This window comes from Prionailurus viverrinus, chromosome D3 (assembly GCF_022837055.1).
Source record: "Prionailurus viverrinus isolate Anna chromosome D3, UM_Priviv_1.0, whole genome shotgun sequence".
Taxonomy (NCBI): Eukaryota; Metazoa; Chordata; class Mammalia; order Carnivora; family Felidae; genus Prionailurus; species Prionailurus viverrinus.
This window is the reverse complement of record NC_062572.1, coordinates 10,060,955-10,088,409: the sequence shown is the minus strand read 5'-3', so window position 1 is coordinate 10,088,409 and position 27,455 is coordinate 10,060,955. Positions and strand designations below refer to the sequence as shown.

Genomic DNA, 27,455 nt, shown 5'->3' with positions numbered 1-27,455 from the left:
AAAATCCCTATAGTTATATATTCTTTTTTCTAATCTAGCTTGTTTCTCTCAGAATAGCTCAGACCTGGATTTGAGTCCTAGCACTGCTGTGAATTATCTGCATAGCCTTATGCAGGTCACTCCTTTTTACCTATGAAAAGGGACAATTTTTCCCTCTTTCCCCACCCCCACTAGGTTGTGAGGGGAAAAACAAATGAGCTCAAAATGACCTGAGGTCCTATGCAAACTGTGAGGTGCTGAAGGGTAATGAATAACTCTACTAAGACTCAACCGCTATGAGAAAAGAGGCTTTTAAGGAATCTGCCTTTCTCGATTCAGTTGGAGGCAACTCCGCCCCCATGCCAAATCACAACCAGAGCTGCAGAAACTGCCAGTTTCTTTGAAATCCAATAGAAAACTATATAATGAATGTCTGGCTCTGAGAAGCAGCTTATGCTAGAACTGCTAGGGCTCCAGGAAGCACAGAGAAAGCCTAGTCCTGCTCACCTTTCCCCATACTGAGGGCCAACTCTCGCCTACTCTGTCTTCCCTCAGGTCTCTACAGAGGGCAAAGGAGAAGGAACCACAAGACTCCACTGAACTCCAAGTACAAACTTTATTTCTATTACAAGGATGTTAATAATAGTAGTAGTAGTGGTAGTAGTAAAATAAAAAGAGGGGAAGGGGGCTCTGATACTTGGTTTTCAGAGCAAGCCACGGAGCTTAGGCCTCAGGCCTGATCCCAGCAGAGCCCAGCATGGCCCTGGTGGCAACAGGGAGCCCCCAGCCTTGTCCAGCCGAAGGCAGTAAAGAAAAAGGAGCCGTGCTCCCCACCAGAAACAGAAGGCAGTTATGCCAAATGCCGAAGAAGCAGATTAAAACAAAGCCTCTAGTGCGCTCACCTCTAGCTCAACTCATCTCCAAAAGCCTTGTTCCTAACATATATTGCAACTGGCCTGAACACTCTACCAGGTGCCTCCATACATACCAGAGGCCCAAATTCTAGAGTGTGGAGGGCCAGTACACAGGAGAGGTTACCTAAAAGTTCCCAGATCGAGGCCCCAGCAGGGAAGAGAATCACTCCACTGGTGAGTACCAGGTTTCCAGAACCTTTTCTCTCCTCTTTCCACCAGGACCATACAGCACCAAGAAGCAGTGGTAATAGTATGTCAAAAGATGGAGCCCTGGTGGGCTGAGAGGCCATACACTGTATTTCTGTGAGGCCAAAAGGCAGGCAGCAGCTAAAGCTGAAACATTTCTCAACAGCCTCCCTGCTAACCCTCCCCCAAACCTTCAAACTCCCACAGCACAATCTCAAAAGACACAAAATGGCCATAACCTAGAAAAAGTTAAAATCTGTAAAATCTCCCCTGCCCATAGAGCCCAAGAGGTGGGGCCTGAACTGCGGCAAGTGCTGCTGTGCAGAGAAGATGGAACCAACGTGCAGGTTCTTTGCCGACGCCATTACTCCTCCTCTTCTTCCTCCTCTGCATCCCCAGCTCCCTGCTGCTTGGGGGTTTTTGCCTGAACAACAGAACACAAAGTAGAAAGCAGGAAGTGAAAAAGCAGTCCTCCTCCTTTAGAGCCCTGGAGATGTCAAACTTCTATGGAAACCTCCTCATCCAAAGCCAAAAGAACAGCCCTTTGGCCACGAATGCCTGACCGCTCACCTGTGACTTCAAGAACCACACCAGTTCCACCCATTTCTGAGTCCTAGCTGAGCATCATGGGCTGGATCCCCAATTACCTTTGCAGTTCTGTTGCGGTAGTTGGCGGCTGTGGAGGTGACCCGCGAGTTCCTGCCACCCTCACTCCTACCACTGAAAGAGAAGGATTGGAAACTAGTACCTGAGAGGTTGCTGAACAAAAGTCAGAAAACTCGGGAGAGAACAAAAATAGCTGGAACCAGACAAAAGCAGCTTTCCGCCAGCAGACCAAACAAATGAACAACGGAAAACCCACCAATAGCAAAAGAACATTTTGGAATCAGGTCACAATACACACAAAAGTCCACACACTCCCACTATGTTCTCCCGAGCTATTCCCAAGCTCCACTCCTGGGCTACTGATTCTTACCTTGCTCCGTATCTCCCGGAAGGCCCACGGGGGAAGGAGGGTACAAGGTTTTCTGGGTAGAGATTTCGCACCGGGTGAATCACTGGAGCATGTCCAGCGGCCATGGCCGGGTTATGGCTGTTTCGATTCCGCCCCCGGCTGTCTTGGCTGTCTAAGTTGTTGAGCTTCAGTATGCGAGGAGGACTGGGCTGGCACCCAGGTCTGGGGCTTGATGTGGATGTTGACAGTCGGTTACAGGTAGCTGTCATATTGTTAATGGGTCTGCTGGGGGGAAGAGGGTAGGTGGGCCCTTTAGCCATTTCCTGCTTGATATCATCCATGTAACCAGAAGACAGATCTCCTGAGAAGAGAAAAAAGCACCAGTTTTAGGGAAAAGCCTACTCTTGCTATTAGTGCTGGATTTGGGGCAGGAATAATAGAATTCTGGGTAGAAGAGAACTGCCTTAGCCCTAAAGACTGCTGAAACCCACATCTTCAGGTCAGGTTTGGGTCCTGACTTATTTTGTCCACACTTACTACCTGGGTCCTCAAACACAGTCTTCCTGACTATTCAACAATGGTGTGCCAGCAAACCTCGAAAAATAATTTGTAATTGGCTTTGTAATGGTTAGGTTTAAAAAACAGCTTACTTGCCTAGTCATGCGGGTTTTTGGGGTTTTTTTTAAATGTCTATTTTTGAGAGTGTGCATGTGCTCTAATGGGGGAGGGGTAGAGAAAGACATCAGAAGCAGGTTCTGCGCTGACAGTAGAGCCTGAAGCAGGGCTTGAACTCACAAGCCATGAGATCATGACCTGAACCAAAGTTGGACACTTAACCGACAGGCATCCAAGGACCCCCAGACATGAGATTCCTAAATAATATTATTACTAATGAACTTGAGTACCCTAAACTAGAAACAGGGACCCAGTGCAGACACAGTAAGATCTGAAAATTATTTCCAAATTATCAACTGCACAGATAGAAGACCTACAGTTGAATAAGCACTGACGAGCCTTTCTCATGGCTGTCCCCAAAGCCATTACCCTATAATACACTTGAGACAGCTCAGTCTAGCATGGGACCACAACTAGCCTCAAGAGAGACCCCAGTGAGATCCTACTGTGCTTGGGAATTCAGAATTCAGGTAACCCCCATGTTAGAGTAGCAGATGACAAGTGGTAAGCAGGCCTGAGCCAGCAGCAGACCTGTGGCCTTGGCTCAGCCCTGGCTAATACCCTGGTGTCTGACACGCCTCTTGGGCAGCTCTGGTGAAGTCTCTGGATGCTGGAAATCCTGTCTAGGAATCCCCTCCGTCACATGGTTGTTTGCTGTGGCTGGACGTTGGTCACACTGGTCCTGACAAGAAAAAACAGAATTTGTACTTCAGAATTGAGTTAACCCTAAGAGAGGGAACAACAGGAGGAAAGGAAGGAATGGCAGGTTGGGCAAACACACCTTATGGGGGGAGGGAGGAGACAGATACAACTTCGACAACCACCGTGAAAAAGGGTCCAGGACTAAGAGGAAACACATCTGGAATGGCTCAATCATTCCCATTAGCACCTAAGGCACTAAGAGAAGCACTCTGATTTCTACTAGGATAAGGGAAGGGTTGATCTCAGGAACCCAGAAAAGCACATCAATACTTTGATCAAAGAGGATCTACACGGTTACTTCTTTCATAGTATCTCCTTGGAGACAACAAGCAGTTACTTATGTACTGCTTGATCCAAAAGCAGATGCTTTCTTATAGAAATGTGTCATGTTCTAGCAACAGCTATATCAGACCAACTACATAAATGACGCTGAACACAGCTCCAGGAGTAGCTTCTCATAACAAACAAGACTAGACAGAGAATATATTTTTTACCAACAGGTTGGAATCCTAGACTGCAAAGCTGAAAAAGCACTTTATTTATTTTCAAATGTTTACTTATTTTTGAGTGAGTGAGTGAGTGAGTGAGAGAGAGAGAGAGGAGACAGAGCACAAGTGGGGAAGGGGCAAAGAGAGAGGGAGACATAGAATCTGAAACAGGTTCCAGGCTCTGAACTGTCAGCACAGAGCCCGTCGCGGGGCTCAAACTCACAAACTGCAAGATCATGACCTGAGCCGATGTGGAACGCTTAACCAACTAAGCCACGTAGGAGCTCCTGAAAAAGAACTTTAGACTGTCTAGTCTAATTCCCTCATTTACAGACATCCCCAGTGAAGGGACAGAACCTATCCAAGGTCAAACATAAAGGTAAAGCCAGAACCAGACCTTCAGGTCTCCTGGAATTAGAGACTCAAATGCCACCAAAAGGAAGAAACTGCCTTGTCAAAAATAAAATGTTGGTCACTGATCTCAGGGAACCTCGCATCAAAATCTTTTTGGCAGGTCCAGGATGCTTGCTTAAATGGAGTCCTGGCTCCTAGGTCCTCAGCTAATGACATTATGGTTTTAGTTGACAGAGGTAGAGAATGTCTGAAAGCCTGAGGTAGTAGACCCCTTTGATAATTCACAGAACAGGGCATGGCCAATAGCCAGGTCAGGTTTACATGCAACTTAAAAGCTAAAGAAGCATTCTCAGTTCTAAAAGTCTCAGGTTTACTCAGAGGATCTGCATGGAATGAAGTGGACAGGTCCTCTAGAGACTCTTACCTGGTGATGGAACAGCACCTCCTCCTCCAGCTGTACCCCACAGAATTCACACGGGATGATGACGCTATCCTCTACAGGGGGTGAATTGCTCAGGCCCATCAAAGAGTCTAACTGGTTACTTGCAGCCTGCTGCAAAAACTTTTGGAAGATGACATCAGGGTCCTCCACCTCTTTGGGGGGAGTGCTGCCCATACTGAGTGAAGGTAAGGCACAGGAAGGGTTACAGCTTGTCTGTCTCAAAAAACATAGATTAAAAAAAAAAAAAGCAGAAGTTAAGGAAAACACTACATTCCTAAATCATTATCTAAAAGTCACAAAATGTTAATAATGCTTAATACTGGGGAGAGAAACTAAAAAGGGTGAGTTAGGGCAAACACAGATGAAACACTCTACTTTTATTTTTAATATTTCTGCTGTTTTGTATTTTTTTTACTGTGTTCATGTTATTTTTTCTTTAGATATTTCATTTTTGGGGTTCCTGGCTGGCTCAGTCAGAATATCTGACTCTTGATCTTGGGGTCATGAGTTCAAGCCCTATGTTGGGTATAGAGGTTAAATACATTTCAAAAAAAAAAAAAAATTTTATTTTTAAGTAATCTCTACACCCAACATGGGGCTTGAACTTATAAACCTGAGATCAACAGTCACCTCTCTACCAACTGAGCCAGCCAAGCACCCCAGTGATTATTCTTTTTATTTTGGGGGGGGGGGGGGCGGGTTGTTTTTTATTATTCTTTTTAAGTTGAAAAGATTGGAGATTCTCCCCACAACCACAGAATAAGAGAGGCTGTTATCCCTATCAACGGGTTTTCTTATGCTGCTCCCAAGACAAAAACTGAATGTATTCAAATACTGTTACTATTCCACTTATGGAGGGGGCACATATGTTCCACCTAGAGCACAGGGATTACTTAATAGTTATGGAAATCCCAAATCAGAGACAGCAAGACTGTGGGGAGAAAAATGGTTCCCTCCACCAGGTAATCCTCAAACACAAAAGCTATTCTCTAACCATTCCTAAATGGCTCAAGAACTTTCAACCATTCAAAAAGAATATGACACCTTTCATATACCAGGTATTGAGAGATTCAGTAGCTAGGAAAACACAGAACCTCCTCAAAAAACTCAGCCTAGTGGTGCAGACCAACAGGGCATCAGGAGCCCATACCACAGGGTGACAGGCTAAAAGAGAAGCAGGCACAGCACTTTCAAAGAGTGGGACTTCTGACCTAGCCTTCAGAACTTAGGATAGTTTCCTGAAAGTCATGCGAGAACTAAGTCCATGAGCAAGGAGTCTGCACTGTTGAGTGTGTTGGGGAGACAGGATGGATGGCCACACACCTTGCAGGCAGAAAAAGTCAAGTGCAAAAAAGACCCTTAACCCTTCCAGGGAACTGCAAGGACTTCAGTATGCCTCCAATACATCAAAATGTGGCATGAGATGAGACCAGCTTATAAGATGGTCAGTAGAAATATACACTAGTGACCACAGAATGGGAGGAGCAAGCGGGCCTACTGGAATGAACATTACTTTTTCCAAGAGGGAACAAGGCAGAGTTTTCAAATCTGTAGGTCAGTCATGCCATGTTAAGAAATATAGTTGCCACTTCTGCCACAGGTGCATTAAAATAGTTTGCTCAAGATCTCATGTGGTCTACAACATCAACGATGGCCTGCACATATTCCTCAAGTAATTCACAACACACCTGATGGTCAATCAGCAGTTCCTCTGGGTAGAGCTCCTCACAGAATTCACAAGGCAACATGGTCCGGTCAGCCGTACCTAGGTATCAGGCCATACAGTCAGACTCAATGAACAAAAACAAACTCAATTCAACCTTTTATCTCCCTTGTGAAGTTTGTATAAAAGTCCAACCTCCTTTGACATTTCTTATATATAGCAATTTCTCGGGCTATAAATCCTCAAAGGGAAACCATCTAAGAGACAGGCGCTAGGCAAAAAAAACTTCCACTATGAAAAAAGAGATTTCTTTGTCACCATTTCCTGAGTAGGAATAAAGTGATTACTTACCCACTACTCTAAGGAAGAATTCAAATGTGTACTAACTCTAGGCACTAATCTAAAGGCTTCTGTGCAGTATTTCTGTCTCCCAAGAAAACTTATGGAGATCCGACATTACTCTCATTTTACAGATCAGTAAGTTGAGGCCTGCTTGTGACTGAAAGACAAATATCCTGAAAAACTCTCCCAGGGGCACCTGGGTGGCTCAGTCAGTTAAGCATCGGACTTCGGCTCAGGTCATGATCTCACCATTCATGAGTTTGAGTTCCAACTTGGGCTCTGTGCTGACAGCTCAAAGTCTGGAACCTACTTCAGATTCCGTGTCTCCCTCTCTCTCTGCCCCTCCCCCACTCTCATGCATTCAAGTGCACACGCTCTCTTTCTCTCTCTCAAGAATAAAATGAAAACAAACAAGCAAAACTCTCCCAGTACAAAATACCAAAAAAAAAAAAAGATGCTCAATAAAAGTAACTTAAGAGGGCAAATAAATAAGAGGTTTAAGCCCAGGATTCCCCAAACACAACAGCTTTGGCAAAACTGCTGAACTGGAGGGTGAACAATGGAGAGGATGACCTAGGTCTTCACTCTGGGTAGGAGAAAGAAGTCTCCACCAAGAAACAGTAACTAAGTTTGGCCTTTACATGGGTTTGAGTCTAGAATCTACACTTCTGGTTTTATATAAATTCATGTTTATAATTCTTAAAAACCCAAGCCAACCTAAAATTCAATTTAAAATTATCTCAGTCAGTAGTACCGCTAGGCACCTGCCAGAAGCACATATAAATACTCTTAGGAGAACACGGCAGAAAAACTGTTAAAACACATGTGCACACATGCAGGAGGCAGCAAGCCACCATGACAGCAGAAACAACAAATAGCAAAAAAAAAAAAAAAAAAAAAAAAAGAAAAAAAAGACTTCAGATATATTTTCAGACACTATAGAAAAATAAGTATATTTGGGGCGCCTGGGTGGCGCAGTCGGTTAAGCGTCCGACTTCAGCCAGGTCACGATCTCGCGGCCCGTGAGTTCGAGCCCCGCGTCGGGCTCTGGGCTGATGGCTCAGAGCCTGGAGCCTATTTCCGATTCTGTGTCTCCCTCTCTCTCTGCCCCTCCCCCGATCATGCTCTGTCTCTCTCTGTCCCAAAAATAAATAAATGTTGAAAAAAAAAAAATTAAAAAAAAAAAAGAAAAATAAGTATATTTAAAAATGTTTAAAGCTATGTTTAAAATGGAATTAGGACTATCCCAGATATAAGAGATTATTTAAAATACGAGAAGACACACTGAAGAAAAAAGAACCAAATGGAACTCAAATAGAATAAATGAAAACTATATAATCACTGAAGTGAAAACCTCAATGGACATATTGAACAACAGATTAGAAAGCAGACAGTTAAGAAGTTGCCCAGAATGCCCTACAGAGGACAAAGAAACAGAAAATGTAAGAAACAGGGAGGACAGAGCAAAAACTAACACATCTAAACAGAATTCAAGAGAAGACTACAAACGGGGTGCCCGGCTGGCTCAGTTGGTAGAGCATGCAACTCTTGATTTTGGGGTCATGAGTACAAGCCCCACACTGGGCATAAAGCTTACTTTAAAAAAGAAAGAAAGAAAAAAAGAAAATGAAGAGACTACAAAGAATGGAAGACAAGCAATAATCAACAAAGTAACAGATAACAATTTTCCATATAGATGAAAAATACAAATCGGAAAGCTAGCAAAACCCAAGAGATGTAAAGCCAGAGAAACTGCATAACCTAAAAGCCAAAAAGATCTTAAAATCAGCCAGACAGAAAAGAAAGTTACAGAATTTTAAAAAAAGTTATTGAAATTTAAAAAAAGGAAAGCTTATAGAAATAACACTAATAGATGACTTCTCTATAGCCAACAACAGAAGCCAAGAAATAGAATATCTTCCAAGAATGAAGACAAAATAATTGGCAAGCTAGAATTGTTATTACCAGAGAAACTATCACATAAAAAAAATATATTTTCAAACAAAAATACAGAATTTACATTCAACAGACACTTCCAACAGAATTTCCAAAGAATATACCTTAGGAAGAAATTTATCCTAGAAGGAAGTTCTGAGAAACATGCAAGAATGGGTGAGCAAAAAAAAAAAAAAAAAAAAAAAAAAAGGTAAACACGTAGTAAGTACAAATAAATATAATGAGTATATAAAACAAGAAATGCCTACATCATGGTGTCAAAAAGAAAATAAGAGAGAACACTAACACATCGGTTTTTGGGTTTTTTTTAATGTTTATTGGGGGAGGGGCATACAGAATCTGAAGCAGGCTCCAGGCTGAGCTGTCTACACAGAGCCCAACATGGGGCTTGAACACACACTGCAAGCTCATTACCTGAGCAAAAGTCAGACGCTTAACTGATGGAGCCACCCAGGTGCCCCCACATCAGTAATTAAAAAAAAAAAAAAAAAAATTTAACATTTATTTATTTTTGAGAGAGAGAGAGACAGAGTGCAAGCGGGGGAAGGACAGACAGAGAGGCAGATACAGAATCGGAAGCAGGCTCCAGGCTCTGAGCTGTCAGCACAGAGCCTGACACGGGGCTCAAACACATGCACTGTAAGATCATGACCTGAGCTGAAGTCAGACGCCTAACCTAAGCCACCCAGGCACCCCAGTAATTTTTAAGTCATAAATGGATAATCCTAATTCTGAGGGCACTGTATTAATTGGGAGAACTTTATCACTAAGATTCAGTCTTTGTTAAAATAAACATGTTGAAATTTCCAGGACAACCATGACAAGAATAGCGACAGAGAATATAAATTCCATACGAGAGGAAAAATGGAATGAAGCAAGCAAACAAAAGTCAATAAAACAATCTAATAAATAACCAAGAAAGGAGAAAATAAAGGAAACTACACTGAACCCAGTCTTCACTTGTGACTACTATGCTACTGCATCTTACTTTCTTCCATACCATGAAAGTCAAGTCTGAACAGTTGACAAGGAGACTCACATTAAAAGATGCTGCTTAGGTGTGCCTGGGTGGCTTAGCTGGTTAAGCGTCCAGGTAAGTGTGCGACTCTTGGTTTTGGCTCAGGTCATGATCTCACAGTTCGTGAGATGGAGCCCCAAGTCAGGCTCCACACTGATAGCACAGACCCTGCTTGGGATTCTCTGTCTGCCCCTACAATGCTCACGTGTGCACATGTGCATGCTCTTTCTCTCTCTCAAGATAAATAAAGTTTAAAAAAAAGATACTGCTCAGAGTTTGGAAAAGGCTTTCTTTGGGGCTAGGGCATTTTCCTAAGGGAAGAAACAGCAACTATTAGGTAAAAAACAAATCAAACGTGGGGCCCTGGGTGGCTCAGTCGGTTAAGCATCCAACTTAGGCTCAGGTCATGATCTCATGGTTTGTGAGTTTGAGCCCTGCGTCAGGCTCTGTGCTGACAGCTCAGAGCCTGGAGCCTGCTTTGGATTCTGTGTCTCCCTCTCTCTCTGCCTCTTCCCCACTTGTGCTCGCTCTCTCTCTCGAAAATGAATAAAATGTAAAAAAAAAAAAAAAAAAGAAATCAAAGGTATCAGCATACCATAAAAGGTTGTTGAAATGAAAAGAATTCAAAGCTAAACATTACAATGGGAAGCCTTGTACTGCTCCCCAAAATGCAGGATGCCTCTCTAATGAAACCAGCTTTTAAACAATCTCATTATATTACACATTCACATCCTTTTATACACAAGGACTATAAGGTCACCTAATTACCTGCTGAAAGTGGTAACCTCGGGGGAGAACCAGGAGACTGTTTTCAGTGGGTAAAGACAAAACTTAAACTCCCTCTTACACTCTTTTACAACGTTAATTTTTTTTTATTATTTTTACCTTTCTTCTTTAACAGATTGGGATATAATTTACATATAATGCAATTCACCTATTTGATTTATACACAATCATTTTTATTACATATGCAAATTGTTTTAAAATATTCTCTACTCGGGGCGCCTGGGTGGCTCAGTCGGTTAAGCGGCCGACTTCGGCTCAGGTCATGATCTCGCTGTCCGTGAGTTCGAGCCCCGCGTCGGGCTCTGTGCTGACAGCTCAGAGCCTGGAGCCTGTTTCAGATTCTGTGTCTCCCTCTCTCTGACCCTCCCTCGTTCATGCTCTGTCTCTCTCTGTCTCAAAAATAAATAAACATTAAAAAAAAATAATAATAAATAAATAAATAAATAAATAAATAAAATATTCTCTACTCACGGGGATGGAAAGTATAACATAGGGAATATAGTTAATAACTTGTAATACACTTACTGTAGTAAACATTTCATAATGTATATAATTGTTGCATCACTAGGTTGTACACCTGAAACTAACTTAATGTCAACTATACTTCAATTGAAAAAACCTTCTATAATACAAAGAACATTTTCTTAAGGAAGAAAATACAGCCTAAAATAGTGTTTTTCCAATCTGTGGGGACATCACCCTCTAAGGAGCCAGACTCATCTCTTTATTCAATCTTTGAATTTACATGAATTTACATGTTAACCAGTCACTATCTAGAGTAGATCATAAAAACAAAATATTTTACATATATTTACTATTAAAAAGAATTTTTTTAATGCTTACTTATTTTTGAGAGAGAAAAAGTGTGAGCAGGGGAGGGGTAGGCAGAGAGAGAGAGAGAGAGAGAGAGAGAGAAAGGGAGGGAGAGGGAGGGAGGGAGAGAGGGAAACACAGAATCCAAAGCAGGCTCCAAGCTCTGAGCTGTCCGCACAGAGCCCAACGTGGGGCTCGAACTCACGAACCATGATATCATGGCCTCAGCCGAAGTCAGAGGCTCAACCGATTGAGCCACCCAGGCACCCCTATTTTTTAAATTAACTTATTAGAAACTACAAAAATTTTTTAAAAGGAAAAATACATCAACACCTATCCAAGTTTCTATTAACACTACCATTTACTTCCTTTAAGCAAGGCATACAACACTCTACCATTTACCTCTTTTAACCAGGACCAATTCCTATTTTATCCAAATCAACAAAATGTTAATAATTATCCTACTATTCTTGGAGTCACTATTCATACAGTGGTATGAAGAAAACTCATAGCTGACAGCTGTGTAATTTTAGGTCCCCGAAATCTCTTACAACTCAAGTGTTTTAAATATGTAGGACATGCATCCCTCAAATATACTGTTCTCCAAACTAGAGACCCAAAGTGATGGTTTACTGAACACAATCCAACTTTTATTTTTATTTAAAAAATTGGGGGTGGGGGAGTGGGTGCCTGGGTGGCTCGGTCGGTTGAGCGTCCGACTTCAGCTCAGGTCATGATCTTGCAGTTTGTGAGTTCGAGCCCCGTATCGGGCTCTGTGCTAACAGCTCAGAGCCTGAAGCCTGCTTTGCATTGTGTCTCCCCCTCTCTCTGCCCCTTCCTTGCCCATGCTCAGTGTCTCTCTCTCAATAAATAAATGTTAAAAAAAATTCTAAAAAAATAAAGATCGGGGCGGGGGGGGGATAAAAAATGTTTAAATAAATAATGTTTATTTTCTTGAGAGAGAGAGAGAGAGAGAGAGAGAGAGATACAGAATACAAGCAGGGGAGGGGCAGAGACAGAGGGAGACAAAGAATCCAAAGCAGGCTCCAGGCTGTGAGCTGTCAGCACAGAGCCCAACGTGGGGCTTGAACTCAAGGACTGTGAGATCATGACCTGAGCTGGTCAGATGCTTAACCAACTAAGCCACCCAGGCGCCCCTATTTTTATTTAAATGTTTATTTATTTTTTATTTTTGAGAGACAGTACAAGAGGGGGTGGGGCAGAGAGAAAGGGTGAGAGGGGATCGGAAGCCAGCTACATGCTGACAGCAGAGAACCTGATGTGGGGCTCAAACTAACGAAATGTGAGATCGTGACCTGAGCCGAAGTCAGATGCTCAACGGACTGAGCCACCCAGGTGCCCCCCAACTTTTGTTTTTAAAAGTTTAGTTTTATTTATTTTTTTTTTAGGAACCTCTACATCCAACATGGGGCTTGAACTCACAACCCAGAGATCAAGAATCGTAGGCTCTACCGACTGAACCAGCCAGGTGTCCCAGAATTTTTATTTTTATTTTAAAAGTTGTTTGTTTCTGTGTTTTGAGAGAGAGTGAGCAAGCATATGCGAGCAAGTAGGGGAGAGGGAGAGGGTGAAACAGAATCTTAAGCAGGCTCTGTGCCCAGTGTGGAGCCCATCATGGGCTTGATCTCCACGAACTGTGAGATCATGACCTGATTCAAAATCAAGAGTCAGGCACTTAACCAACTGAGACACCCAAGTGCCCCCAGAATTGTTTTTAAATGCAGGCAGGGAGGGGAGCAAAGTTCTTTATAGAATCATAACTATTTAGAACAAAGGATAAAAACAAAATCACCATTGCACAATTGTCAGTTATACCTGATTCAAGCAAGAAACCTTAGTGAATAGAAAAAACTACTAAATAAAAGATGGTGTAAATATCTCATTCCCCCACAATCTCAAAATAACAATCTGCATGTAGCTATTATAAAGATAAAAGCTATCCATATAATGAAGGTACCTGACAGACTTCATTTTAATGAATAATAGGATAAACTGACATCTTGAAAAGGACAGCATCACCAACATAGCAATTCTGCCAAAACTGTGTAACCTGAATCTAAACATGGGAAAACAATCAGACAAATCTAAATTAGGAAAGAAATATTCTGCAAAACAACTGCCCTGGACTCTTCAAAAGTACCAATGCACTGAAAGAAAAAGAAAAAAAAAGACAGGTGGAGGGGGCTAAACTAAATTAACCTAAAAAGAACACAATGTATAATCCTGGATTTTGAAAATAAAAAAGCTCCAAAGAACATTATGTATAAGTCGGGAACCTCTGTTAAATTTCCTGAGAGTGGTATTTGTATTGTGTTTACATAGAATACCCTTGTTTTTAAGATACATGCTGAAGTATTTAGGGATAAAATGTTATGTCTGCAACTTATTCTCAAATGATTCAGGGGTAGAAATAAAAATATATAAAATAAATGGAAAACACTAAAACTGGCAAATATAAACAAGGGGTATATAGATAGGAACTGTACTATTCTGACAATTTCTACAGATAAAAAGTTGGGGAAAGCAAAACAAAAAAGGCAAATCTTATCTGATGGAAAACTTACAATTTTATATAAATTATATGATGTTAGACAAAAAAAAACCCTGTAGAGACAGAGACTAGTGCAGAATAAACAAACCTACCCTTTATGTCATTCAGAGCATTGGGACCTTCAAGGGACTGGTCTGCACCACATACAGCCCTCCAGAAGTCCTGCTCAGCCATGCTGTGGGCCTGCCCTTCATTTTGCAGACTTAGGGCCAACATGAAGTCCAGGTTTGCACTATCTTCACCACCCTCTTTTGGGGGCTGCCGGGTTCTATTCCTTTCCTGCCTTTCTTGTTCTTCCACTGGATGGGAGAAAAAAATAAAACAGTACTCAAAATACATTAGAGATGTTGCTACCCCTCAGCTCAAGTCCATGCCGAGCAACTATTCAAGGTTTACAGGCATCTATGCAGGAACAAAAGAGGCCTAGCCTTCCTGTTCTCATAGGACTCCAAATATGAAGTCTGCTGTGATAAAAGTCTCCACTATTATTTTGTTTTATTAATACCCAATACAATGGGTGTCCAGCTAGCTCAGTTGGTAGAGCATGAAACTCTTATTAATACCCAATATTATTGAACTATAATTATGAAACAAGCACCATGCTTAACATTTTATATATTCTCGCACTATAGCAGAATGGTTTGAAGCATGGCGTCAGATTGCTTGAATTCAGGTCCCAGCTCTGCCACTTACCTACCCTCAAAAGACTGCTTATGACAACTAAATCAGTTAATACATATGACAACTAAATCAGTTATACATCAGGTATACTCAGTAAATATTAGCTATTAACAGCACCGTCACTGTCATTGTTATCATTATCATCAACCCTAGCTGTAATCCAACAGTAATCCAACAGCAGAGTTTCTACTGTTTCCCATCTATAGGAAAGTTATTCTTCTTAATGTTACCTAAATAAATAGAAACCTGATTGCAGTTTAATGTTTATTTTGAAGGAGAAAGAGCATGCATGCACGCAAGCAGGGAAGGGGCAAACAGAGAGGGAGAGAAAGAGCATCCCAAGCAGGCTCCACACTGCCAGCACAAAGCTCAACATGGGGCTCAATCCCACGAACTGTGAGATCACCATGAGGCAAAATCAAGAGTTGGATGCCCAACTGACTGAGCGATTCAGGCGACCCAATCAGGTTTCTATAATTAAGATCTATTTGCCCCCAAAGCACTCTTCCCATTTGCCCTGAGATTCTGACACCATTCCAGTTTTCTAAACCAAACACAACTCACATAGATTATTCTGAATTGGAAAATGGGCTGTCATGTTCCTTTGGTTGGTAGTCCTACTATGGAAGAGGTCCAAGTCAAAGGCCCTCAGTGGTCTTCGGGGTAGCCTCATAGGTGGGTCCAGAGCCTCAATTTGTCTGAGGAGCTGGGATGCAATCCAGATTCCATCTTGACCCCAAGACTCATCATATGCATTAGGAGGCATGGCAACCTCATCTCTTTTTTCCTCTCCGTCTCTCCCACAAACTTCAGGATGAGTCTTCAGATCTTTCACCAGGACATTGCGCCCACAATTGCCACATAGCTCCGTCCGGGCACCACAGTAATCTTCATGGTCCTTCAGTTTGAGAACAGAAAGTTCCAAATCACAGTGCTGGCAAAGGGCAAGCCGTAAAGGACACTCAGTTTCCTGCAACACAGGGTAATGAGGCAGTTAATATGCAGATCTAAGAGAGCCTATGTTTTAATCAGGGCAAGGAAAGCCAAAAATATATATTTACTTCAATATTCTCTTCCAGCCCTAGCTTTGCCTGCCATGCTTTTCTATGCATTTAAGAGTCACAGCTTCCCTCTTGGTCCCTGTCACCAGGTTCTACAGAGGGAAAGAAATTCTTAAAAGGAATCTACTCAGCCACCCTATCATCATTTTGTGCACACATTACAAAGTAACCTAAAATCAGAGGCGCCCAGGAGCAAATAGCAAAAGCATAGCAATTCAGATATGTTTGTCAAAGTTACACCAGCCTAATTTCCCTTTACCATTCCAATCTCTTAAATACCTGGTAATGAGGAAAACAGGCTGTTCTTCAGAAAGACACTGATTTCTCTAATCTGCACATTTGTATATAGCACTGGCTTTAAATTGATTGAATAAACCAGGAATTACCAATGAAGATGACCCCAAGAGTATACATACTCAGCAGATGAAGGACAAAACTTTCATACTTATTTTGAAATTGTAAATAAAACGCTTTTAGGTCAGTAATATCAGTAATGTTGGCCCTATGATAACGCACTCTCTTCATGGTGCAGGAAAACTAACCTCATGCTTCTTTAATTGCCTCTTCTCCAACTTCTTATTACATTTGCAGGTCACCTATGATAAGAAGTGACAATAAATTGGCTTTGTGACAACATAATCACTTGCTACTGCAAAACAGCAAGTATAATACATTTATGAACATTTGAGTACTTGGGCGGTTCACCTGACAATGTTCTGTATCCATGTGACTCTCCATGTCAGATTTGGGAAACGGTTCCTTGCAGATAGGACACATACCAATGTTCCTTTGACAGTGGATCTCATGGATGGTAAAATTAAACACAGGAATTTCTTTCTTGCTACAGAAACAGATCAAAGTGAAAGACAAGCATTACTGACTTCTGCACACTGGTATCACATGGAAATCTGGCTTGTCTGATCTTTGGTCTCCATTACTTCTCTTTAGTAAATCTAGTCTATTATAAGCTCTTAAGATTGTTACTACCCCTGCTTTTCAAGAAGTCCTGAAAGTTTTGAGTCTTCTGCACAACAATGAGTTATCAGTACTATGTACTACCTTTACAAGCTCAGCCTCACTTTCTACATGCCAGAGCTAATCAAAGCCAGCAACATGAAGTCAGACACCAAGAAATGAGCTGCGCTTCTCTATTGTTTTTTAAATGTTTATTTATTTTTGAGAGCACAAGCAGGGGAGAAGCAGAGAGAGGGAGACAGAAGATCTGGGGCGGACTCTGCGCTGACAGCAGCGAGTCCAATGTGGGGCTCAAACTCACGAACCATGAGATCATGACCTGAGTCAAAGTCGGACACTCAATTGACTGCCACCGAGGTGCCCCAAGCTAGGCTTTTCTAAAACCATCCATGATCCCAAGCACAATGATACACTCCAGGACTGTTTAAAAACAAAAACAAAAACAAAAACAAAAACAAACAGAACAAAACAGCCTACCATTTATTTTCACTCTCAGTCTGAGGTAGGTTTAATCTCATTAGACTTTATTCCACTAAAAGTCAAACCAAAAAGAGTAGATGCCAGCATTGGGATAGCCAGTGGGGAACAGAAAACTGCCTCCCTGGGGCACCTGTGTGGCTCAGCTGGTTGGGCAGTTGAGTTCAGCTTAGGTCGTGATCTCACGGTTCAGAAACTGGAACCCCTCATCAGGCTCTATGCTGGCAGTGCAGAGCCTGCTTCAGATTCTCTTTCACTCTCTCTCTTCTCTGCCCCTACCCCTACTTGCACTCTCTCTCTCAAAATAAATAAGCTGAAAGAAAGAAAAGAAAGAAAGAAAGAAAGAAAGAAAGAAAGAAAGAAAGAAAGAAAGAAAGATAAAACTGCCTCCCTTATATCCCAGATGCCTTTCAAAGTGGGCTAGATACTAGTCAGGAACATGCTCTCTGTCCTTGTTGATATAAAGTTCACTGCAGAACTGTACAAAAATGAAGTCCTGAATCCCTTCCCCCAATCTTGTCTCCTCACTCACTTTTTGCCATTCTCTTTTAGTTTAAGGAATCCAATTAAATATCCTATCTAGGGGTGCCTGGGTGGCTCAGTCAGTTGAGCGTCTGACTCTTGATTTTGGCTTAGGTCATGATCTCATGGTTCATGAGTTTGAGCCTGCGTTGGGCTCTGTACTGACAGTGCAGGGCCTGCTTGGGATTCCCTCTCTCTCCCTCCCTCTCTGCCCCTCCCTAACTCGTGCCCATGCCTCTCTCTCAAAAGAAATAAATGTTTAAAAAGTCTTGGGGTGCCCAGGTGGCTCAAGCAATTAGGTGTCCAACTTCAGCTCAGGTCATGATCTCATGGTTTGTGAGTTAGAGCCCCTCATCAGGCTCTGCACTAACAGTGTAGAGCCTGCTTGGGATTCTCTCTCTCCCCCTCTCTCCCTGCTCCTCCCCAACTTGTGCTTTCTCTCTCAAAATAAATAAACTTCAAAATTTTTTTCCTTAAAAAAATATTAAAAAATAAAGTCTTTACTTTGTCATTTGGATGTGACCATCAGAAAACTCCCAATTTTAGTCTAGCTAAAAATTGTATTTAGAAAATGTGTCTATGGGGGTGCTTGGGTGGCTAAGTCAGTTAAAAGTCTGAATCTTGATTTCGGCTGAGGTCATAATCTGACAGTTAGTGGGACTGAGCCCCGAGTGGGGCTCCGAGGGGCACTGACAGCAGGGAGTCTGCCCTTCTGTGAGCATGTGCTTGCGAGCGTTCTCTCTCTCAAACTTTAAAAGAAAAAAAAATGTCACCTAGATTAAAATTTCAGAAAAATACTGAACACAATAAATAATGACAATTATACAATAAATCTTTTTTAGAAGTTTTTTTTTTAGTGTTTATTTATTTTTGAGAGAGACAGAGACAGAGTGTGAGCAGGGGAGGGGCAGAGAGAAAGGAGACAGAATCTGAAGCAGGCTCCAGCTGTCAGCACGGAACCCGATGCAGGGCTTGAACTCACAAACTGCGAAATCATGACCTGAGCCAAAGTTGGACGCTTAACCAACTGAGCCACCCAGGCGTCCCTATACAAGAAATCTTTAATATCCTATTTCACCTCCAAAGCTAAGTACTACAGGAATTCTCTTCCACACTGAAATATAGACAGCTTAATTCTCTTTTACATAGTTTTAACCTCCAACCATAGTGTAAAAAACATTTTAAAGTAGGATGACTGATGTGTCTCCAGCGACAGTCATACTCCTAGTCTGAAAGACCAAGACACCAAATAAATGCAAATTCATTTTTACCGAATGGTGGAATTATTAAGGCAGCTCTTATAGAGAAACTGGAAGGTAATCAACTGTGAGATGGGAAGGAAACTCAAATGGATAAAGAAACTACCAATGTCTTGAAAGATTTAATTTCCCCTATTTCTCTAAAATTCCTAGCTTTCTAAGGAAACCAGTAGTTTTAATTAATTCAGTTTTATTTTTTTCAACTAGAGAATATTAAAATATATAGAAGGAGCTATAAATCAAAGTTATCATCTAAACCTATTAAATTAACAAAAGTTAAAAATTAGTAAATTCCACCATTAAATATGTTGTGAAACTAATATTCTAATACATTACCAGTGATACCGTAAACTGCTTAAAAATAGCCTGAAAATGTGTTTCTAGGACCATAATACAGTCTTTAACGACGTAATCTCACTCTTGGGATTATGAAGATTTTCATTAGTGTGATAAAATGATTTAAAAAGAACACTAAAAATGTCTAAATAAGTTAATGGCTATGTTAAATATGTACAACAAAATGAAAGCAGAGCTATATCATGACTGCAAATCATACATGTACAAATGCCACAAAAAATTAAGCTAATAATTACTGCTGAAATTCATAATTTTTAAAATAATTTTCTTTTTGGGGCACCTGGGTGGCTCAGTCAGTTAAGCCTCCAACTTCAGCTCAGGTCACAATCTCATGGCTGGAGTTTGAGACCCCATGTCAGGCTCACTGCTATCGGCACAGAGCTCACTTCGGATCCTCTGTCCCCTTCTCTCTCTGCCTCTCTCCCACTCATGCTCTTTCTCTCTCTCAAAAATAAACATTTTTGGGGGTGCCTGGGTGGCTCAGTCAGTTAAGTGTCCGACTTCAGCTCAGGTCACGATCTCGTGGTTTGTGAGTTCAAGCCCCACGTCGGGCTCTGTGCTGATAGCTCGGAGCCTGCAGCCTGCTTCGAATTCTGTGTTTCCTTCTCTCTCTGCCCCTCCCCTGCTCATATTGTCTCTCTTGGTCTCTCAAAAATAAATACATGTTAAAAAAATAATAAAAAAAAAATTTAAAAAAAATAAAATAAAAAATTAATTTAACTGCCAAGATAGTCACACCAAACATTCCAACCAGACAAAATACCAATATGGTTGCTTCCTAGCTACAGATAAAAAACAAGATGTTTTAAGTAAGAAAATGAGAACACAATTCCATATCTAAATAAAACCACTAAAAAGCCTTAGGATGGAGGGACTAGCAAGTTAAAGATGAAATTTCATTTTATTTGATTTTTTAAAGTTTATTTATTTTGAGAGAGAGAACAATCGAGGGAGAGATGGAGACAAAGGGAGAGAGAGAATCCCAAGGTTCCTTGTGGTCAGCGCAGAGCCCAACGCGGGGCTCAATCTCACAAATTGAGATCATGATCTGAGCTGAAATTAAGAGTCAGACGCTTAACTGACTGAGCCACCCAGGTGCCCCTCATTTTATTTTAAATGTTTGTTTATTTTTGAGAGAGCGTTCAAATGGGGGAGGGGTCGAGAGAGGGGTCAGAGGATCCGAAGCTGACTCTGCACTGACAGCAGCAAGCCCAACATGGTGGCTTAAACTCATGAACCGCAAGATCATGACCTGAGCCGAGGTCGGATGTTCAACCAACTGAGCTACCCAGGCACCCCTAAAATTTTATTTTAGATAGAAGTGACTGAAAGGCAAGCCAAGGCTTCCAGAAAAATTCCCATCAGCCTTCTAAATGCTAAACACAAGCTAGAAATCAATTCTTTAATACATACAAAAATAAAAGTCTAAGCCTTTTTGTTTGCTTGAGAGAGAGAGAGAGAGAGAGAGAGAGAGAGAGAGAGAGAGAAGCAGGCCTCACCCGAAGTGGGGTTCAAGCTCACCTGATGAGGGGCTAGAACTCACGAACTGAGATCATGACCTGAGCCAAGGTCAGATGCTTAACCGACTGAGTCACCCAGGCGCCTCCCTCCCTTTTTTTTTCATTGGTTTTAGTAATCTCTACACCCAATGTGAGGCTTGAACTCATGATCCTGAGATCAAGAGTCGCATGCTCTTCCAACTGAGCCAGCCAGGTGCCCCTAAAAGTCAAAGCCTTCTAACACTGAAGTTCCTGTTCCCTAGAACTACTCCCCACAATCAGAGAAGGAAGATAACATGCAAAAACATCTTCAATAACAAACTACTCTTTTTACTGGTCTAGTGGATCTAAGGACCGGTCACATTTTTAACTTTTTAAATTTTTTATTATTTTTAGTATATTCTATGTCCAATGTGGGGCTCAAACTCAGGGCCCCAAGATCAAGAGTTGCATGCTCTACCAACTGAGCCAGTCAGGCAAGGCACTCCAGCAGCTCACATGTTAAAGATTACCTTAACTTTTCTTAGGGAACTATAGAAATATGGCTCTAAAAACAAAAATTTTAAACCTGGAATTCAAATAAGGTTACTCAGATGAGAGGCCTGTGCTGGTTTAGTCACCCTTCCATGCTAATCTTTTTTCTTTAAATAAATTGCTTTGGCTTTGAATAACCCTCTTTTCATTAGCTTTCCATTAACTTACCCTTTTTTTTTTAAACTCCCTTAGCAAGGTTATTTATATATTGTCCTGGCCTTGAGATTCCTTCAAATTGAAGTGGACTTATAAAGAGTATCGTAACTGATGACACTGCCAGTATGTTTTCTTACATAATCACAATATTTTCTTGTGATTATTTGCATAACTGATTATTTCATTAACAGTAATGGCATATGTGAAACACAAAGCTCAAATAGTTTTTAAATTGGCAGAAAGTGATAATGGCATAGTAGGAAAAAAATACCCCATAAAGCAAGCGCCCTCTTAGAAATGAATCTTAATTCTGTTCAGGGAAGGAATACTGCAATCAGCAGTTGCTCTGATTATATCCTAATTTTGCTGAAAGCCCTGAGCAAAAATTGAAAGAGGCAATAAAAAAATAAAATTGTTGTTAGGTGGCTCGAACCTTCCATCAATCTGAGTCAAACTATTTTCCTTATTCAACATCTCTCCCCTTCTACACTTCCCTTAATTTCGTTAAGTTAAACATAGCTTTTTTTCTTTAGCATTCCATAAGAGCACTTATATGTCACTAAAATACCAAATTCTCAAGAAATTATTAGCTACACTTCTAAGTTTCATTTCAGGAAGAAAAAGCTGCTCTTTCATGTCACTCACGTGGGTTACATACGCCAAAACAGAAAGTTTAATATTCAAGACTACACCCAGTCTTCACAAACAGTTCTGGAATCACGAAGTGATAATGATTAAGCTGGACTGCCGAAGACTTTACCCAGACTTTTTTTTTTTTTTTTTAAGTGCGGGAACATTCCTTCGCCAAAATCCTTTATAAAAAGTTGAGTGGCTCTGGTTGAACTGCTCTCACTGTTAGATGTAGAGCCAAGCTCACTAAACCTCTTCCCAATCATCCCCAAGACAGCCACTGTAGCCACACAGGGAAATCTTTGCAACACATCTGAAAAACACTCATCTACTCCAGACATTGCATTATATTTTTAGTATCTTTTTAAAAATGTATGAGGGGCGCCTGGCTGGCTTAGTCGGTAGAGCATGGGACTCTTGATCTCAGGTCTAAAGGTTGTAAGTTAAGTAGGGCAGTGCCTACCTAAAAAAATAAAAATAAATTTAAAAAAATAAAAATTTAAAAGTCTGATGTTTTTCAGAAAGACAAAAAATATATTTGCTGATTTATACATCAGAAAAGTGAAGCTCCAAAAACAGTCAGTGGGGTCATTTGCCAAGTCATTAACTAAAGGTAGGCACCAGAGCTCCAGACTCCCAGATGCACCACATCACTCTATAGTCATTTCTCTACACTATCTGAACCCACCATCTTCTCAAATTAATAAAACAATGTTATATAAAATTGTTAAAAAGGCTTTAGTCCCATATATTTCCACAACATATGTGGTCTCAATTTTAACCTGCCAATAAATAAACCAACCCTTTACAGAAGCAAGTTTGTTCTCATTCCAATAACATTTCCTAGATTTAATCTCTTACCAGTTGTCACACAGTTGAGTGTCCTGGTCATCTAGAAATTCAGCCATCTTTAGCTCTTCCTGAAAACTATAAAGGAAGAAGTGTAAACTTTCAATTTCGTTTCTGCTTTTAGGATGACATGCAAAACACAAAAGCAAAACACAAGTACCCAGAAAAATGTTCCCAAAACCAGTACATTAAAGCATTTTATTTAATAGCTCATACCTTTGGATTTTACCTTTTTATTTTTTAATTTTCATTGTAAAATAATTTGACTTGCAAAAACAGCACCAAAAAAACTCCTGTATACCCTTCACCCAATACATTTTAAACAACCACAGTAAAATTATCAAGTGCAGGAAACTAACACAATATTAATAAACCTATAGATCATATTCATGAATCATCCCACTAATTCCCTTTTTCTTGTTCAAGATCCAATCCAGGGTCACATAGGGTATATAGTTATTTCTCCTTAATCTCCTTTGATCTACAATATTTAGTTTTTCATCTTTCAGAACCTTGTTAAGTGTCCTGGCTAGGTATTTTGTAGAATTCCCTTCAGTTTGAGTTTGTTTGATGTTTTCTCATGGCTAACACATCTTTAGCAAGAATACCACAGAACTGATGTCGCGCTCATTGTCAGTGCATTATATCAGAAGGCACATGATGTCAACAATCTTATTATAGATGATGTTAACTTCGATCCTTAGCTGAGAATGTCTGCTGGGTTTGTGCACTGTAAAGTTTTTCCTTCTTTTTAAACAAGATGTCAGCACAGAGAGCAAAGTGCTGGCAATTTTTTTTTTTAATCACTATTTACTTCAGATTTACAGTGACACAAAAATGGTCTTAAACACTGCCCCGAAAGGGCTCTTTCTTTGATGGATCTGACGGTTCTAAAAGAACTCACTTTTCAAAGCACATACTCATTCAACATACTGAGACGCCGTGTGCCACACACTGGGCCCAGGCACTAAGAACACTTTACAAATTCAAGAAATATATACTGTCTGATCTAACAGATCAACTTAGTAATGGAGAAAAATAAAGAAACGGATATACATTGAGCATTTCTATGGAAAAGTAGGTAGCAGACAAATGGAGATGAAGGGAGTCTACTTTAGATAAGGGTGATGAGGGAACTTTCTGAGAAGATGACATTTAAACTAAGACCTGAAGTGTGAAAAGGAAGTAAGAGGACGGGCGTGGGGGAAAAACCCAATCAGGCAGAGGGCCTCAAAGGCAATGAAAGAGAAAGTAAAGGTAGATCTGGAAGAGCATAATGAAAAAGGGGAATGATTCAAGGCCTTATCAAACAGAGCAGAAAGGGTACTGGATTATATTCCAAGCCCAAAGGTAAACCACTGATGGGTTTTAAATTAGGGAGTTACATGAGTCAAGCTAACCGCTCTGACAGGAAATGTAAAGGAGGGATAGGAAGCACCCGTCTGTGAAAACAAATCACGGTCCCAAAGCGTCAAGACGAGATACTTCTCTAAGGGCGGTCTGACTGTTTCTAGGTGCCCTCTAGAAACTAAACCAAGACCTGAGCCTCGGATGCGGAAAGTGCCCTCTGTCGGCAAGGAGAATGGGGGTGGCGTGCAGGGCTCAGAGCGGGCCCCCCCTGAGGGTCGAGCTCCGGTCCTGACCTTCAGGAGACACGGGACTTAACCTTTCTGGGCCTCAAATTCCTCAGGCAGACAACTGACAATACTTCAAAGGGTCGTTGTACGGAGTAGATGAGCGAATGCACGGAAGTGCTCTGCTACGGCAAGTCTTCGACCTTAGAAGGAGCCCCCTTCTTAGGCATTGGGGGGGGGGGGGGTCTTAGGCACTGGGGACGGGGGGGGGGGGGCAGCTGCCCCCTCAGAGTCCAGACCCAGGAGGCGGTTTCCAACCGCTCCTTCACCCGGGGAGGCCCGGGAGTTCGGGGATGGGGCATGGAGAGGGCATCAGCTTCGCAAATAACAGCGGTTAACATTTACTGTGCCTCTGATAATCCTAAACGCTCTCCACGTTATCTTCTCCTTCAGACCACAGCCCCAGGAGGTGAAAGTCATTATCCCATTTCGGAGCCCGCGAAAGCAGAAGTGAGGGGAGACAGCCGCCGCACGGTTGGTCGGAGGGGGGACCAGAGCCGGCAACTAGGCTAACGCGACCCCCCGCCCCCCCCGCCCTACACACACACTCGCGGCTCCGCCCGGGGCGCGGTGCCCACTGTGGCGCTCCGGACGACGCCCACTTCCCAGACGCCCGGGCCCAGGCCTCCGAGGGGCGGCGCCGCCGGGGGCTGTCTAGGCTCCGGTTCCCTGAGGACAGCGCGCGGCCTCCCCCACTGGCCTGAGGAGACGCGGCGGCATGGCCGTCTTTCTCCTTACGGCCGCGACCCCCGGGGCCCACAGTCCCCTCGCCCACACACCCCGCCGTCAGGATGCCGGCCTCCTCCCTAACCGGAGGCCACAGGGGGCTCCCAAGGCGCGGGCCACCGCTACACTCACCCGAGACGAGAGCGAGCAAGGACTTGCAGCAGACCCGCTAGTCACGGACGCACAGAGCCGCCTCACTCGGCCCCCGCACTGAACAACGGCCCCCGGAGCTGCCTCACCACTTCCGACCTCGCGGAGGGGCGCGCCCATTGGCCACAGACGGCCCCAGCTGTCGGCCCATTGGGTGGCACCGCTGTCGCTCCCAGGGCTCCGCCTCCTACGCGCCCATTGGCGCCTCAGAGCTCCACCGGGGTGAATCCCTGCAAGTCCCAGCCCCTGCACATCTGGGATGAGCAGCTGAGCTCTGAGCTGTGACCCTGGTTCTGCGGGCCCAACGACTGCCCCTGACAAAGGCTAATAATATTTGCATGAATAATACTGCACAAACATTACCAATACGCCTAAAATATTAGGATAATTAATAGCATTTGTTCTCTTGTCATGAGCCATTAATACTTATTAGTCATTCTTGTTGCTATTATAATGCCCTGTGCAAGACCTCTGCAAGGCTCTATACGTATTTGAACACTTAGCATTTTGCAGTGGAAGAGGGAGCATCTGAGTCGCAGGTTTGACTCCCCAGTTTCTCACCTGCTGCCTGTATGGATACTCTGAAGTCCTCTTCCCTCATGAATAAAAAAAAAAAGAAAAGAAAAGAAAAGAAAAATAATAAATATTTAAATATAACCAAGAATATACTATCCACAATGCAATTTAAAACCATGATTTTTATTGCAGATTTTTTAAATGTTTTAAATTTTTATTTATTTTTGAGAGAGAGAGAGAGAGAGAGAGAGAGAGAGAGAGAGAGTGTCAGCAGGGGAGGAACAGAGAGGGAGAAGGGGACACAGAATCCAAAGCAGGCTCCAGGCTCTGAGCTGTCAGTACAGAGCCCGATGCAGGGCTGGAACCCACCAAATTGCAAGTTCATGACCTGAGCTGAAGTCAGATGCTTAACCAACTGAGCCACCCAAGCGGCCCTTTATTGCAAATTTTAATTGCAAAATGTTCGTGATATCATGCTATGTAGGAAAAGCAACTTACAAAGCATTATTTATTTGTAACAGGATAGAATATTTAGTTTAAATAGGCAGTATGTTATGTGTGATTCCAAAGATACAAAGTTCAAAAACAGGCAAAATTAATCTAAAGTGAGAGAAGTCAGAATAATGGTTCCATCTGAAGGGTATGGACTGCAGGGGAATCTGAGAAAGATTTCCAAGTCCTGGAAATGTTCTAGATCTCAATCTTCAAAGTGGTAAATACAGATGTATTGGAAAATAGCCACTAAGCTGAATGCTTAAGACTTAAACACTTTGTAGTATATGTTAAAGAGAACATACCACTCAATATTGTTCTGCACCTTAACTTTTGTTTGTAATACTACATAATGTCTTAGAGATCTATCCATTATTAGCACATCTACCTAGAGCAGCTTCAATCTTTTTTGATGGTAACTCCGTTGTATGAACAAACCCTGATATATTCAACTAGTTCTCTACTGATAGACATTTTGGCTGTGAAATGTCATTTTTTAATACAGCATAAGCAATATCTGAAGTCTAAAACTACCTCAGTGCCAGCCTCATTGATTTGCTCAGCAAATGTATAGAGTGTACCCTATGTGACAGGCCCCAAATAAGATTCTAGAGCTTCAGTGGCAAACAACAGGATGAGCTTCTGCCTTCCCAGAGCTTATCCTGGAGACAGGCCCAGTGGCAATGACAAAGAGTATGGTACACACTGCGGCACCTGAAAGAATGTATCTGCCAACAACAAATTGTATATATTTGTAAATAAATATATATGTGTGTACAAATAATTCGAATAAGTAATTAATTTTTTTAATATTTGTTTATTTTTGAGGGAGAGAGAGCACAAGTGGGGAGGGGCAGAGAGAGAGGGAGACACAGAATCCAAAGCAGGCTCTAGGCTCTGAGCTGTCAGCACAGAGCCCCCATGTAGGGCTTGAACTCATGGACCACGAGATCATGACCTGAGCCGAAGTCAGATGCTTAACTGACTGAGCCACCCAGATGCCCCTAAGTTTTAAAAAGAATGGATGTAGTTTTTGTCACTGGCTCCTGGCCCAGAGCTTCAAAAGAATGGGATTTCCTGAGTGACAAGAGT

At 42.1% G+C, this 27,455-nt stretch overlaps 1 protein-coding gene across 1 annotated transcript; it reads right to left on the bottom strand.

Annotated features, from left to right (window-relative positions):
- Positions 1 to 576: 576 nt before the first annotated feature.
- TRAFD1 (TRAF-type zinc finger domain containing 1) lies at positions 577 to 25,474 on the bottom strand. The gene is made up of 12 exons (XM_047828367.1): positions 25,338 to 25,474; positions 22,858 to 22,923; positions 16,293 to 16,428; positions 16,130 to 16,183; positions 15,091 to 15,496; positions 13,938 to 14,144; positions 6,384 to 6,460; positions 4,678 to 4,908; positions 3,271 to 3,391; positions 2,056 to 2,395; positions 1,727 to 1,799; positions 577 to 1,503 (listed from the first exon to the last, which is right to left on the bottom strand). The coding sequence occupies exons 2-12, from the start codon at positions 22,902 to 22,904 to the stop codon at positions 1,444 to 1,446; spliced, it is 1,752 nt and encodes a 583-aa protein (XP_047684323.1). The 5' UTR covers positions 22,905 to 22,923; positions 25,338 to 25,474; the 3' UTR covers positions 577 to 1,443.
- Between the last annotated feature and the right edge of the window lie 1,981 nt (positions 25,475 to 27,455).